Raw genomic sequence first — 16375 nt, 5'->3', positions numbered from 1 at the left:
ATATACATGGCCAAGGAATAAGTACATCCTGGAGCAGTCTGGAACCTGCAACAGTGAGTTGGCAATAGACAAAGCTTTCAAGGGATTCTCAAGACACAATTCGACGAACGCCAGGTCCCCCAGGATGGCTTGTCGAATTTTCAGGTTCTCTTTTCTAATGATGTCATCATACATAGCAAGAGAGCTCTGCAAAGTGGCATTCAAGCTCGCGGCCCCCTTTTGTTCTCCATTTGCATTAGTTGTTGGACCAGAGTGGACTTTGGATTCCACACTCATTGTGCTCTGGCCTGAACTTTTCTGGCATTGTGACCCTTGGTTGCACTCCTCTGTATCTGAAATCGCCATTTTTTTCTGCTCAGAAGCATCCATTAATAGTTGGGCGTTGAGTAGACACTGTCTAGCAAATCTGAGTGATATCAAATTTCCATGTTCACCTGAACTCCCAAAATCTGATAAATGACTTCCTGAGTTCACCGGACTGATAACTAAATGGCGCCATTTCCCTGACCCCACAACATAAATTTCAATCTCATCTTTGCATGAAGTAGCACCGCTTGCAGTGAGGAAGCCCATTTCTAGAGCTAGCAGGCTACACTCAGCAAAACGGAGCCAAAAGAGGGGGCGATGGTACAAGAGCGGCATGGCCTCACGAAAACAACGAGCTGCTAACAGTGGTTTACCACACATCAAATGTTGGATCCCACAGTTGTATGATATCAGACAAGATTTGTCTTGTGATAGTGCAGACAGCTTCAATGGTTTCTCTGAGCGAAGAGATAAGCTGTATTTCAGTGCTTTGCTGAAGCACAATACTGATGTATGGTTGGATCTCTGCTGATGGAGTATACAACCAAGATTGTTGTAGAACATGGTTAGCATTACTGGTTCAGTCCGATTATTGGGGGTGCTCAAAAGCTTCACAGCCTTCCGATAATTTCCTCGGGCATACTCTAGCTGAGATTTCAAGAGAAGCTCTGTAGATGAATCCCTACCACGAGCCATGTTCATTAGAACTTTGAGTTCTCGCTTGGCAACCTTCAGGTTCCTTGTGAGAAGTAGAAGCCGGACCTTGTAAATTTGTAGTCTAACTTTCAAATCAGCAGCTGTGGCAGCAAGATCAGCTGATGCCCTCGAGAACTCATTTAAGATAGGCCTGCCCAAGTGATTTCCACCATCCAGAGTAGAGTAAAAAGATTCAAACTCCAGTGTATCATCCGAAAAACTTCCAACTGAAAGAATCTCAGATCCACCAGGACAAGTATTTGAATCAGAATCTGGAGGCGTGTTACTTTTTGCAGGTTTCAGTTGAGCAGGTTGCTGCTGAACTGTGCTAGCAATTTCATTCTGGTTCCCTGTATTAGCTACTCCAAATGATCTTTCCAAGTACTGAATGACATCCTGCAAAAACAGAGAGATGAACAAAGTTCCATCTAGACAAAAGCTATGTTGCGACTTGGAAAGGAAATGCTAACAAATGCTATTGCTTGTCATACAAGTTAAAATCACAAATTAATCTGATAGTACTGAGCTCAAGAATTCTAGTGCAATCAAAGGGAGAATATAATCTCAATTATTCCCAATAAAATCTAACAGACAAAAGGAACTCAATGATCAGCCACCCTAGGTCTCTGATTCTCTCCCCTCTTTAGTTTTTCATTTACCAGCAACAATCCCGTAATAAAGTATTGTCATACTGGCAGTGTCAGTGCACGTTTTGTGTATATCAAAAATGCATGTTATAGCAGGATATACTGGCACAGTGAAGTATATAGGGACAAAGTAGAGTAGACAGTATTGAGCCATTGATCATATCACGTTAAAAATAGTACTCCGTCCAATCCAAAATAAGTGTCGCAGCTTTGAACTAAGGTTACTTATTTTGGATCGGAGGGAATAATAAATTGGCATGTTATTTTGCTATGTTAAATCCAACGTCATTAGTTTACTGTCACGCCAATTTGCTGTGTCATAAGGAGAAGCTACGACTAGTGAAACATTTTAAGGGACATCCTTTGACAAAATATCACAGGCTACAAAGAATAGTTGGAAAGAAATTACTAGTTCAATGGAGCCAGCCGTAGATGTCAACTGAAGGTTGTACTGTGGTGAAGGGGGAAAAACTTACCGCGGCTTTTGATGCATCTTGCAAAGCTAATGTAATATCCAATAACAGAAAACATACATGAAGAGCAGTTGTCTGCAGCAGCGAAGAATGATTAGGGAAAGTAAAAACATTTAGCTTATAAGCTAAGAAATAACGAGAAATACCTCATCAATAGGTTCAATATTTCGGTACAATGGCTCCAAAACAGACAGTGCAGATTCATAATCATGAAGATGATAAAGGATAAGAGCCTGCAAATTTAACAAGTTCATTATCATATTCATCAGCATGTCTTCAGCTAAAGCTTACATCAAGGAGTATGCATAAAGCTTGAATTGGCAAAAACATTACTAACTAGATGATACCCCGCAGCCCGCGCGTTGTCGCGGGAACCTTGTTAAAACAAATGCATAAATAGGTGCTAAACACAACTAAAACTAATGCAAAAGCAAATGTAAGAGTGCTCTCGGTTTATATTTTGAAACAATAGAAACATATGAAGCATGTGAACAAATGTTGAATAACAGAAACTTTTGGATGATGCGAATCATGAACTAAATAAATTTGCTTCAACTGTCCAACACATATACAGTCTATGACCACACAAATTAATGCCAAAATTCAACTTATGCCGAGGTGGCATGATTGATGGACAGATTAGTACAAAAAAGTAACTTACGACCACATGCATGACTTGATGATGTGGCATGGATGCTTGGAGAGGAAAAATAGGTAGTGGGTTGCAACTATTTATGAATAGAGGATAGAGGATAAATGAAAGCCGCAGATAAGATATCCTAATAATCAAACAATTACATTAACTGAAACAAGAGATCGTACAGTGTTGAATGTTATTATGGTTGTGTCAAACTCATCTCCATAGGCTGTTGCATTATGTGCAGCAGAAATCAACGGTGCAATGCCACTGCCTCTTGGTTCAGAAGAAGTATTGTTCCCTACCCCATTGGCAGAATCAGCTTGTTCTCTAGATGCACAGGCAAGTTCATCGCTTCTTATCTGAATGCATGTATTAGTACAACATTAGAACGAAAGCAGTAATATAGTACAATGAAATGACACAGCAACTCCAAATTTGCAGTTGGGTTCAAACGGACAACAGAGAACATTAGCGTTTGTTAATGATTAAGCATGAATATGTGTTTCAACATATAATAAGATGTCTCTCAAAAAAAGAAGTCTAAACATCATTCCACACCAAGTGATCGAAACAAACAGTTAGAGAGTAGTCACCACAGCATTTTAGCGCATGTATTGACATGCAAACAGTCAAATATAGTCAGTTACATGTGGCATTTGAATGACAAGAAGCACACAACTCAATAACTGAGGGCCTGTTCGAAAGTCCTCCAACTCCCCTAAATACTTAACTCCTACTCCTCCATCCCGACTCCGGCTTCTCACGAGAAGTTCAATACGTTCAGTAGCGCTAAATCAAGTCTCAATCCAGAGTTCAAGACCATGGGCTGGTATAGCCCAGTTAGATGTGTAGACTGCATCTAGCCCGTCGGGGAGGAAAGAAAAAATGGGCTGCAGGCCCAGTTTGGAGGGAAAGACATGGACAGAGGGCTTGCACGAACCGGTGCAGAGGAGTGGGGCATCGGCGGCGTGTCAAGGCTAGCACTAAGAGGCCTAGAGCGTGCTGTTCGGCTGGACCACGGATGGGCGGACTCCGGTGGAGTGGCGGGCGGTGCGGCGGATTGCCCGGTAAGCCACATGAACTTCTTACAATCTTGCATACTGTTTGGATTCAACATTCATGGACTGGGGTCGCGATCCGTGCACCGACCCAGCTCGACCCTACATCGTTCCTGACCCTCAATCTGGGTTGATCGACCCCGGGACACGGGACGGACCTTCAACCCGCGAACCAGGCCACTATGACCAGGAGTAGGAACCTGGGGTCTTGATTGCAGCGCACAAAAAACTTAAACCATAAATCATGGACGTTTAGAATACACACATTCACTTGGTACAAATTATGCAACAAAAGCATCCGTGAATATGAATACAGAGGGATGTTTATTGTGTACAGTTGTACCTATACTAGACAGAAGCACATATGTTTGCATCTATGCATCACTGTTGTTTTGTGAACCAATGCACATGACACCTAAAACTCTTCAGTACAAAGAAATGTTAATCTCTGGTGACAAAGATTGAGTGATATCCCAAGGCAGTGTACAAGCAGAAAAAAAAAGGTAAAGATGTAGAACAAAATGAAAATATGAACAATAGAAGTCGCTAATCACACATGACAAGAAAAAAAATCACTAATGTGACTGCCTTTCTGCCACTTGATGAAACTATTCAAAGGTTGATGATTTCTATTCCTGACTGAGTCTACACATGGAAAATGAAAACAAATCACATGTATCAGAATACCAGGAGCCACTAAAGCATTTCTATTCCTAACGGAGTCTAGATGTGTTTCTACTACCAGGTCTGAACGGCAAATCAGTATGGAGATTCACTAACCTTAACATTGCCAAGAATCTCAAGCAACTTTTTTGGATCAGGACAACCATCCACAAACGATTCTGCGATAGCCATATTATGAAGGACCTGAAAATTGAACATTGTGACATCAGATGCAACACAAAAAAACATGACAACCTATCATTTCTTCCTTGGGAGACAATATAATCACTACAGAAAAATGTATTGGCTAGGACGTATACTCCTACTACTTACCCTCACAGGTCATGGGTTAATCAGCTATAATCAGCTTAAAGGCCGGGTAACAGCCAGATTAAAAGGCATTAGCAAACAGAGATACAGTGCAGCAGTGCCTGTGTGAACAATGGCGGATGAGTTTGGATGGTTCATGTATTGGATTCAGAAAATGTGTAGTCGCATTGTTGCTCACTGTTCTGCGGATGTCTAGGTCTGAAGTCTAAACATTACTGATTATTCACTTGCTGCTCATATAGTCATATCCTGAATACTGTTGTAGATACATTGGTCAGTGAATTAATGTTGACAGTTCCATTGTATCCAGCCAATGTACGCCAAGTAAGGCCCATTCACATACTACAAGGAATACATATAGAACTACAAATTTAAATAAACAGAACAGTTTAAACAAACCATTGTCTATACTTCAAGAAATGTGCTACAACATTACTAACTAAAATCAGGGAAATGAGAAGCACTCCCACGCCCAGTAGCAAGCCCTGTTGGTATTCACATGCACCACCTAACACCCACGTCCACATAACCGTTGATACACACAAAATACAAATGGATACCAATCCAACACCAACACATTAAGATGCTATCAACACAAAATACAAATGGATACCAATCCAACACCAACACATTAAGATGCTCGTGAGCCATGTGACGATCACATACACGATAGCAGTGTATAGACAGGCATCAGGTATAAGCAGCACACAATCACACAACCAAGATGCACCCAACCGCTTACAAACATATGCAGGCTCGCCGCCACCCACCGAGAGAGGATGGGAGAACCATGCGGACAGCTACAACAAGCACACCGCACAATTCATGTGCAACATACACTGAGCAAGCATATAAGCACAGTGAGTGGTGACAGAAACATCAAGCAAGCAATACTAAAAAACAGCCTTCGCTGAGCAAAACATGCCGCCACGAACCCGGCGAGATACAGGATTTGCTATGTATATTCAGTTAATGAATATGTAAAGCAATCACAGAGCATCCTAACTCTCCTCGCTTTTAGACGTATATAGGGAAGCAAAAGCAGAGATCCAATCGCCCACCTTGGGGTCACCCTCCTTCTTGAGCAGGAGCTGCGCGAGCACATCGGCGCACTCGGCGTACCGGCGGCTCTGGAACAGCACGGCGGCGTCCCTTGCCATAGCTGCCGTCGCGGAGAGCGTCCCGTCCTCCTCCACCCCGGGCTGTGGCTGGGGCGGCGGCGCCTCCTTCGGCGCCGCGGGCTCCATCCGCCAGATCTTGCACGAACGGCGGCTGAATCGGGAGCGCGGGTGCGACAAGCGGACGCCCGATTCACGAGCCGACGCAGCGAATTGGACCACTGGCGGTAGGGTTTGGAGTTGGGGAGGGCTAGGGTTTGGACGCGATGGCGATGGGAGACGCCAGAGCGAGGGAGGGGGAGGGGGGAGGGGGCCGAAATCGACGAAGGCGATGGATAGAGAGAGAAGAGGGAGTTGCTTTCCTCTCCTGATTTGTTTGTTTTCACGATACTGCCATTTCGAGAGGGGCCGCCTACCTGATTCATGTTGGGTTTTTTTTTATAACAGTGATTCACCCTGGTTTGTTGGTCCGCCAAATTAATCTTTTCAATCTCAAATGCAATTTTTTTCTACCACTCTCTGCACATTGTCGTGGCATATAAAAAGTCAAGCATGGATGGTTGGAAGCCCTCATTCTAAAATAGAAAAGCCCCCGACTCCCCTGCCGCCTGCCTCCTCCCTATCGCCTCCTAGGCCCTCCCGTCGTGCGTCACTCTGACGTCAGCGTCCACCCACCCGCCGCCAGTCGCTCCGGCTCCGGCGGCCACCGCTCCCCTGCTGCGTGCCTCTTCGGCCAGGGCAACCCTTCCCCCCTTGCTAGGCGCTCGGTTTCTTCTGTTCCAGATATGTTCGCCATGGCTGGCAGTCCGTGCTCCGTGACGTCCTCGTTCCACGGGGAGCGGCTTGTCGTCTCGGACCTTGGCATCTCGTCGGCGTCAGAGGGCTTTGCTGCGGAGGAGGCTGCCGGCGGGGGTCCGGCGGAGGACATCTTGGCGGCTCCATCGCGCAGGATCGCCTCATGGTAGGAAGCCCCTGCTTCAAAGCGGTCACTTCGGAAGCACCGCCGCGAGGCGGGGCAGACAGAGGTGGTGGTGCGCCGCAGCTCGCCGCCTCGGAGGGAGGTGACGCCGGAAATCAGGGGCTGGTGCTTCAAATGCTTGGAGAAAAGACACTTCTTGAAGGACTGTACGAACAAGGTCGTCTGCCTCTGGTGCGGGCTGGTCATGTCGCTAGTCAGTGCAAGCGACCCCTGATACGTCTCCGTCGTATCTACTTTTCCAAACACTTTTGCCTTTGTTTTGGACTCTAACTTATATGATTTGAATGGAACTAACCTGGACTGACGCTGTTTTCAGCAGAATTACCTTGGTGTTGTTTTATGTGCAGAAAGCAAATATTCTCAGAAAGTCCTGAAACTCCATGGAATACCTTAGAAAGAATAATAAAAAATCCTCGCCAAATATGAAGACCAGGGGGCCCACACCCTTTCCACGAGAGTGGGCCCCCCCCAGGGCGCGCCCCCTACCTCGTGGGCCCCCTGGAAACCCTTCGACGCCAACTCCAACTCTATATATTTGCTTTCGGAGAGAAAAAAATCAGAGAGAAGAAATCATTGCGTTTTACGATACGGAGCCGCCGCCAAGCCCTAAAACCTCTTGGGAGGGCTGATCTGGAGTCCGTTCGGGGCTCCGAAGAGGGGGATTCGTCGTCGTCGTCATCATCAACCATCCTCCATCACCAATTTCATGATGATCACCGCCGTGCGTGAGTAATTGCATCGTAGGCTTGCTGGACGGTGATGGGTTGGATGAGATTTATCATGTAATCGAGTTAGTTTTGTTAGGGTTTGATCCCTAGTATCCATTATATTCTGAGATTGATGTTTCTATGACTTTGCTATGCTTAATGCTTGTCACTAGGGCCCGAGTGCCATGATTTCAGATCTGAACCTATTATGTTTTCATGAATATATGTGAGTTCTTGATCCTATCTTGTAAGTCTATAGTCACCTACTATGTGTTATGATCCGGCAACCCCGAAGTGACAATAATCGGGACCATTCCCGGTGATGATCATAGTTTGAGGAGTTCATGTATTCACTATGTGCTAATGCTTTGTTCCGGTTCTTTATTAAAAGGATGCCTTAATATCCCTTAGTTTCCAATAGGACCCCGCTGCCACGGGAGGGTAGGACAAAAGATGTCATGCAAGTTCTTTTTCATAAGCACGTATGACTATATATGGAATACATGCCTACATTACATTGACGAACTGGAGCTAGTTCTGTGTCACCCTATGTTATGACTGTTACATGATGAACCGCATCCGGCATTATTATCCATCACTGATCCGGTGCCTACGAGTTTTCCATTTACTGGTTTACGCTTATTTACTTTCCCGCTTTTACTGTTACAATCACTACAAAATACCAAAAACATTACTTTTGTTGTCTTTACTTTTGTTGCCGCTACCACCACTATCATATTACTGTGCTACTAAACACTTTGCTGCAGATACTAAGTTTCCAGGTGTGGTTGAATTAACAACTCAGCTGCTAATACTTGAGAATATTCTTTGGCTCCCCTTGTGTCGAATCAATAAATTTGGGTTAAACACTCTACCCTCGAAAACTGTTGCGATCCCCTATACTTGTGGGTTATCAAGACCTTTTTCTGGCGCTGTTGCCGGGGAGCATAGCTGTATTCTTTGAGTCACTTGGGATTTATATCTGCTGGACACTATGAAGAACTTGAGAGATCCAAAAACCAAGATCTATCCCTCAACTACGAGGGGAGGTAAGGAACTGTCATCTAGCTCTGCACTTGATTCACCTTCTGTTATGAGTAAGTTAGCGACACCTACACCTGCTTCTGCTATTCGTTCCGATATGTCGCATGTTATTGATGATGCCACTTCTACTATGCATGATACTTATGATGAAACTGCTTCTATGCCTGATACTACTGTGCCCCTTAGTGAATTTCTTGAAGAACAAATTGCTAGGGCTAGAGAAAGAGAAATTGATGAAACTGAATACGATGATGATAGTGATGATGAAAATATGCCTATTATTCCTGAAGGTTATCTTTTTGATAAAGATGCTTCTTTGGCTATTTTAGCCTGCAAAGACAGATATGAGCTTAAAAGGTTATTAATTAAATGGAACAAAGAATCACTTAGAGATAAAATGAGACCCGACCCTGCTTTTGCTACTTCACCTATATATGTTCCTGATAAAGATTATGAATTCTCTGTTGATCCTGATATAATTAATTTGGTTGAATCTGATCCGTTTTATGGCTATGAATCTGAAACTGTTGTGGCACATCTTACTAAGTTAAATGACATAGCTGCCCTGTTCACTAATAATGAGAGATCACGTTACCTATATTTACTCAAAATATTTCCGTTCTCATTAAAGGGTGATGCTAAGATATGGTTTAATTCTCTTGATCCTGGTTGTGTGCATAGTCCCCAGGATATGATTTATTACTTCTCTGCTAAATATTTCCCTGCTCATAAGAAACAAGCTGCTTTAAGGGAAATATACAATTTCGTGCAAATTAAAGAGAGTCTCCCACAAGTCTTGGGGGAGGCTTCTCAAGTTACTTAATGCGTTGCCTGATCATCCTCTTAAGAAACCTGAAATACTTGATATCTTTTATAATGGACTAACCGATGCTTCCAGAGATTACCTGGATAGTTGTGCTGGTTCTCTTTTCAGGGAAAGAACACCGGATGAAGCTGAAATTCTATTGAATAATATGTTGACAAATGAAAATAATTGGGCACCTCCTGAGCCAGCTCCTGCTCCAATTACTGAACCTATTCCTAAACCAATTCCGAAGAAGAGAGGTGTTCCATTTCTCAGTCCCGAAGATATGCAAGAGGCAAAGAAATCTATGAAAGAAAAAGGTATTAAAGCTGAAGACGTTAAGAATTTACCTCATATTGAAGAAATACATGGTCTTAATATACCGCCTATTGAAGAAACATATGATCTCAATTCTTTATTTACTGAAGAACCTCCTGATCCCGATATCTCGACACAGGTAGTAAAGGTAAATTCTCTCTATAGATATGATAAAGCTGAAGTCCCTCCTACTAAAATTGCTAGTCAGTGCTTGGATGAGTTTGATAAATTTATGTTTAAGCAAGACAACTTCAATGCTTATTTCGGTAGACAATTAAAAGAAAATGCTTATATGATTAGACGCTTGGGTGATTATATGGCTAATATTAAAGGTGAACTTAAACTTGTTAGCAAACATGCTTCTATGGTTAACACTCAAGTAGAACAAGTACTTAAGGCTCAAAAAGAAGTGCTTGATGAAATGAATAGTAAGAAAAATAATTATGCTGTTAGAGTGGCTACTAGAACTGGTAGAATGACTCGGGAACCTTTGTATCCTGAAGGCCACCCTAAGAGAATCGAGCAAGATTCTCAAAGAAATACTATTGATGGTTCCTAGTTCTTCTAAAAAGAAGAAGAAGAAAAATGATAGAACTGTGCAAACTTCTAGTGAACCTATTGCTGAACCACCTGATGATCCAAATGATATTTCTATGTCTGATGCTGAAACACAATCTGGTAATGAACATGAACCTAGTAAAAATATTAATGATGATGTTCATGATGATGCTCAACCTAGTAATGACAATGATGTAGAAATTGAACCTGCTGTTGATCTTGATAACCCACAATCAAAGAATCAACGTTATGATAAAAGAGACTTTGTTGCTAGGAAACATGGTAAAGAAAAGGAACCTTGGGTTCAGAAACCCATGCCTTTTCCTCCTAAACCATCAAGAAAAAGGATGATGAGGATTTTGAGCGCTTTGCTGAAATGATTAGGCCTATCTTTTTACGTATGAGATTAACTGATGTTCTCAAAACAAATCCTTATGCTAAATATATGAAAGATATCATTACTAATAAAAGAAAGATACCAGAAGCTGAGATTTCCACCATGCTTACTAATTATACTTTTAAGGGTGGAATACCAAAGAAATTTGGAGATCCGGGAGTACCTACTATACCTTGCTCCATTAAAAGAAATTATATTAAAACTGCTTTATGTGATCTTGGAGCCGGTGTTAGTGTTATGCCTCTCTCTTTATATCATAGACTTGACTTGAAAAAGTTGACGCCTACTAAAATATCTTTGCAAATGGCTGATAAATCAACTGCTATACCTGTCGGTATTTGCGAGGATGTGCCTGTTGTGGTTGCAAACGTTACTATTTTAACGGACTTTGTTATACTTGATATTCCCGAGGATGATAGTATGTCTATTATTCTTGGAAGACCTTTTCTTAATACCGCAGGGGCTGTTATTGATTGCAACAAAGGCAATGTCACTTTTCATGTTAATGGTAATGAGCATACGGTACACTTTCCGAGGAAACAACCTCAAGTTCATAGTATCAATTCTATTGGAAAAATTCCATCGATTATATTTGGAGGTTTTGAATTCCCTCTTCCTACTGTCAAGAAGAAATATGATATTCTTATTATTGGGGATGTGCATATCCCCGTTGAGGTAACTTAGTGTTATTCGAAATTTCTCCAGTTTCATGATTATCGGAATGAGTTTGTTAACAAGACTTGATCAACCTTGTTAGTGGATTCTTTTTGATAAGCATGAGATGGATGAAACTAGAAGCACAACCTTCTGTACCCTCTCTATATTTTCTGTTATTTAGTAGAAATAAAGTAAAAATAGTATTTTTCTGTCTGTTTCCTGTCTTATCTGTGCAATATAAAAATATCCCGAAAATAAAAGTCCTCAGAATGCCATGCCAATTTAATATGATTTTTTCGGGAATATTTGAGGATTTACTGTGCAAAAATTACCGCGGGAGGAGCTGCCACCTGGCCACGAGGGTGGTGGGCGTGCCCCCCTCCCTAGGGCGCGCCCCCTGCCTCGTGGGCCCACGGTGGCCCTCCTGCACTGATCCCAGCACCCATCTTCTTCCTCTGCCTCACACAAACCCGAAAAACCAACTCAAGCACGAGTCCCAGCCACTTTTGCTGTGATTTTCGATCTCCTTGCTCAAAGCACCTCTCGCAAAACTGCTTGGGGAGATTGTTCCTTGGTATGTGACTCCTCCATTGGTCCAATTAGTTTTTGTTCTAGTGCTCTATTCTTTGCAAATTTGTGCTGCATAGGTGACCATGTTCTTGAGCTTGCATGTCAAATTTATATGGTTCCAAGTAGTTATAATGCTTGATATAGGCTCTAGGCACTTGTAGGAGTAGTTACTATCAATATTATTGAAGTTGGTTCACTTTTTTTTGAAGTTACTAAAAATTTCAGAATTTTTCAAAAAATGATGAGGAGATTATTGAGGGGCTCATCGAGCCAAAGCTCGAAGGAAAAGGCACCGAAGCCTAAGTATAATTTGCCGCGCACCACGGAGATTCGGGCGTGTGAATGGCCTTCTGATGATTTCTTGAGAGCAGCCGGTATCTATGAAGATTTTCATGAATTGGCTCACAATGCAGGCCTCACCGCTTTCCTCCACGACCAATGCGATCAGTATCTCTTACTCACAAATACCTTTGTGCAAAACTTTTATTTTCATCCTAGGAACTCACCACCTACGGTGGAATTTCATTTATATGATGAGCATAAGGAGATGTCACTTTTTGATTTCTGTCGTATTTGTTTAGTCCCTTTTGAGGGCAAGACAGAAGAACCACACCATGATGATGTGGAGGGATTTATTAATAATATCACTGTAGGAGAAACCAGGAAGGTTTCCGATGCACGAATCACTAGCATACATTTTCCTATTTTACGTTACTTTGCATTATTTGCTAGTCATTGTTTAATTGGATGCAGAAACTGTGGAAACTTTAGTATCCCTGATATAATTATTCTACTCTAAGGTTTATACAGTGATAACACTTTTAGTATGGGTGATATTATTGCCAGACGATTAAATATGAACCGTACTAAGGGCCCCATCTTTGGAGGCATTTATGCTACACGCCTAGCCGCACATTTTAACATACCTATTAGGCATGATGAGAAGGAAGAAAAGGTGCTGCCCCGTGTTTATCTAGATCATAAAAGTATGGTAGCACATAATTTTATTGTTAAGAATAGGGTAGGGGAGCTTAGATATCAATTGTTCTTTAATAAACATCATCCCGAGACTATCACCCTGCCTGCTCCTTCTTTGTTTGATTTGACTGCAGGCACATACCTTGTTCCGTTGACGGCTATTCATGCCTACCGGAACCCTGCACCCACTGAGGAGCCAGAACAGGAACCACAAAATGAGCCCCCACGACAATCTATTTATTCTTGGGATCCAGAGATGACCGTCAGCCAGTGGCAGTCAGAGTCTTCTTCTTCATCACAGTATGATCCCAACTATTCTTCCTCATCACAGTACGACCCCAACAACTATTATTATGGATATCCGCCAGGCCAGCCGTGGCCATAGACCAGCTTAGGCCAAAAGCCTAAGCTTGGGGAGTACGTATTTCTCACCGACATTACATTTATGTTCACACACTCATTACTAGATGTCGGTGCTCATACTTTTTCACTGTAATATCCATGCTAGTTCATTTTCTTTTTTCCTGCTTTCTTCTTGTGTGTTTGTTAAACCTTAAGAAAAAACAAAAAATTAATAGTAGTTTATTTTTCTGCTGTAGTAGTAATAATTAAAAAGAAAACCCAAAAATATTTCCCGTTCTTCTTTTGCTTGTTGGGAGCTTTCCCGTGTAAATAGTTTCTTTTCTTTTCTTTTCTTTTCTTTGGGGGTCAGTAGGAGAAGACCATAATTAAATTGTTGAAGTGGCGCTTATATGCATTATTATTGATTTAACCAAGAGCCCATATTGCCTTGTCTTCTCCTATTTATTGAATGCTCGCAGATTCCAGCTTAGTCCAATGCACGTGCACTCTTATTATTATTCACACCGTTCGGTCGTGCAAGTGAAAGGCAATTATGATGATATATGATGGACTGACTGAGATGAGAAAAGCTGGTATGAACTCGACCCCTTTTGTTTTTGTAAATATGATGAGTCCCTCGTTCTTGATTCAGCTTATTATGAATAAACATGTTTGCAATGACAATTAGAGATCATAGTTGCTTGTGCCATGCTTGATTAGCTATGAGTTATAATGATTTACCTTGTGTGCCAACATGCTATTGAGATGACTATGATGTGGTATGATGGGGTGGTATCCTCCTTTGAATGATTTAAGTGACTTGACTTGGCACATGTTCACACATGTAGTTGAAACAAAATCAACATAGCCTTCATGATATTTATGTTCATGGTGGATTATATCCTACTCATGCTTGCATCTAATATTTATTAATTTTAATGCATGTACGTGACTGTTGTCGCTCTCTAGTTGGTCGCTTCCCAGCCTTTTGCTAGCCTTCACCTGTACTAAGCAGGAATACTGCTTGTGCATCCAATCCCTTAAACCCCAAAGTTATTCCAGATGAGTCCACTATACCTTCCTATATGCGGTATTTACCTGCCGTTCCAAGTAAATTTGTATGTGCCAAACTCTAAACCTTCAAATAAACATTCTGTTTTGTATGCTCGAATAGCTCATGTATCAACAAAGGTTGTCCTTATCTACTGTGTTAGGCGGGTTATTCTCAAGAGGAGTGGACTCCGCTCCTCACTCACGAGAAAATGGCTGGTCACCGGGATGCCCAGTCCCATGCTTTATGCAAACTAAATCAAAATTAATTGCAAACAAAACTCCCCCTGGGACCTGATGTATGTTGGAGGCACTCTTTGTTTTGAGCAAGCCATGGATTGATGCTTGTTGGTGGAGGGGGAGTATAAACTTTACCATTCTATTTGGGAACCGCATATAATGTGTTTAGCATGGAAGATATCGCCATCTCTTAGTTGTTATGTTGACAATGAAAGTATAGCGCTCAAAATAGAATTTATCTCTATTTCAAAACCGAGCTCTGGCACCTCTACAAATCCCTGCTTCCCTCTGTGAAGGGCCTATCCATTTACTTTTATGTTGAGTCATCACCCTCTTATTAAAGAGCACTAGCTGGAGAGCACAGCTGTCATTTGCATTCATCACTATAAATCTATGTTGGGTATGACTATGATTGGATCTCTTTTACCATGAATTACAATGTCTAGTCAGTCCTTGATCTTTAAAGGTGCTCTGCATTTATGTTTTGCGGTCTCAGAAAGGGCTAGCAAGATACCATCTTGTTATATCATATTATGATTGTTTTGAGAAAGTGTTGTCATCCGAGATTTATTATTATGACTTGCTAGTTGATTATGCTATGATAGGAGTAATTATGAGACCTGAGAATTATTGCAAATGTGGTTAGTTATGATCTATGCTGAAAACTTGAATGCTGGCTTGACATAGTTACAACAACAAGAGCAAACCGAGTTTGTAAAAGTTTTTCTTTCTTTCTTTCAGTTTGTCGTATCTACTTTTCCATACACTTTTGCCCTTGTTTTGGACTCTAACTTGTATGATTTGAATGCAACTAACCCGGACTGCCGCTGTTTTCAGCAGAATTGCCATGGTGTTGTTTTATGTGCAGAAAACAAATATTCTCGGAATGACCTGAAACTCCACAGAACATCTTAGAAAAAACAATAAAAAATCCTCGCCAAAGATGAAGACCAGGGGCCCACACCCCTCTCACGAGGGTGGGGCCCCCCCCTAGGGCGCGCCCCCTACCTCGTGGGCCCCCTAGAAACCCTCCGACGCCAACTCCAACTCTATATATTTGCTTTCAGAGAGAAAAAAATCAGGGAGAAGAAATCATCGCGTTTTACGATACGGAGCCGCCGCCAAGCCCTAAAACCTCTCGGGAGGGCTGATCTGGAGTCCGTTCGGGGCTCCGGAGAGGGGGATTCGTCGCCGTCGTCATCATCAACCATCCTCCATCACCAATTTCATGATGCTCACCGCCATGCGGGAGTAATTCCATCATAGGCTTGCTGGACGGTGATGGGTTGGATGAGATTTATCATGTAATCAAGTTAGTTTTGTTAGGGTTTGATCCCTAGTATCCACTATGTTCTGAGATTGATGTTGCTATGACTTTGCTATGCTTAATGCTTGTCACTAGGGCCCGAGTGCCATGATTTCAGATCTGAACCTATTATGTTTTCATGAATATATGTGAGTTCTTGATCCTATCTTGCAAGTCTATAGTCACCTACTATGTGTTATGATCCGGCAACCCCGAAGTGACAATAATCGGGACCACTCCCGGTGATGACCATAGTTTGAGGAGTTCATGTATTCACTATGTGTTAATGCTTTGTTCCAGTTCTCTATTAAAAGGAGGTCTTAATATCCCTTAGTTTCCAATAGGACCCCACTGCCACGGGAGGGTAGGACAAAAGATGTCATGCAAGTTCTTTTCCATAAGCACGTATGACTATATACAGAATACATGCCTACATTAAGTTGATGAATTGGAGCTAGTTCTGTGTCACCCTATGTTATGACTGTTACATGAT

The 16375-nt window shown here is 42.1% G+C and overlaps 1 protein-coding gene across 1 annotated transcript in view; it reads right to left on the bottom strand.

Annotated features, from left to right (window-relative positions):
• The window catches only part of LOC125507017 (CCR4-NOT transcription complex subunit 10-like), a 14599-nt gene extending 8335 nt beyond the window's left edge, over positions 1 to 6264 (bottom strand). The window contains exons 1-6 of the mRNA XM_048671718.1: positions 5875 to 6264; positions 4601 to 4687; positions 2945 to 3121; positions 2269 to 2355; positions 2126 to 2197; positions 7 to 1398 (exon numbers count right to left, since the gene is read on the bottom strand). Of these exons, the coding sequence (XP_048527675.1) occupies positions 7 to 1398; positions 2126 to 2197; positions 2269 to 2355; positions 2945 to 3121; positions 4601 to 4687; positions 5875 to 6060 (2001 nt within the window). The 5' untranslated portion in view covers positions 6061 to 6264. The remainder of the gene's footprint in view (positions 1 to 6; positions 1399 to 2125; positions 2198 to 2268; positions 2356 to 2944; positions 3122 to 4600; positions 4688 to 5874) is intronic.
• Positions 6265 to 16375: the final 10111 nt, after the last annotated feature.

The sequence above is a fragment of the Triticum urartu genome, chromosome 5 (genome assembly GCF_003073215.2).
Source record: "Triticum urartu cultivar G1812 chromosome 5, Tu2.1, whole genome shotgun sequence".
NCBI lineage: Eukaryota > Viridiplantae > Streptophyta > Magnoliopsida > Poales > Poaceae > Triticum > Triticum urartu.
This window is presented reverse-complemented; position numbering and strand designations above follow the sequence as displayed.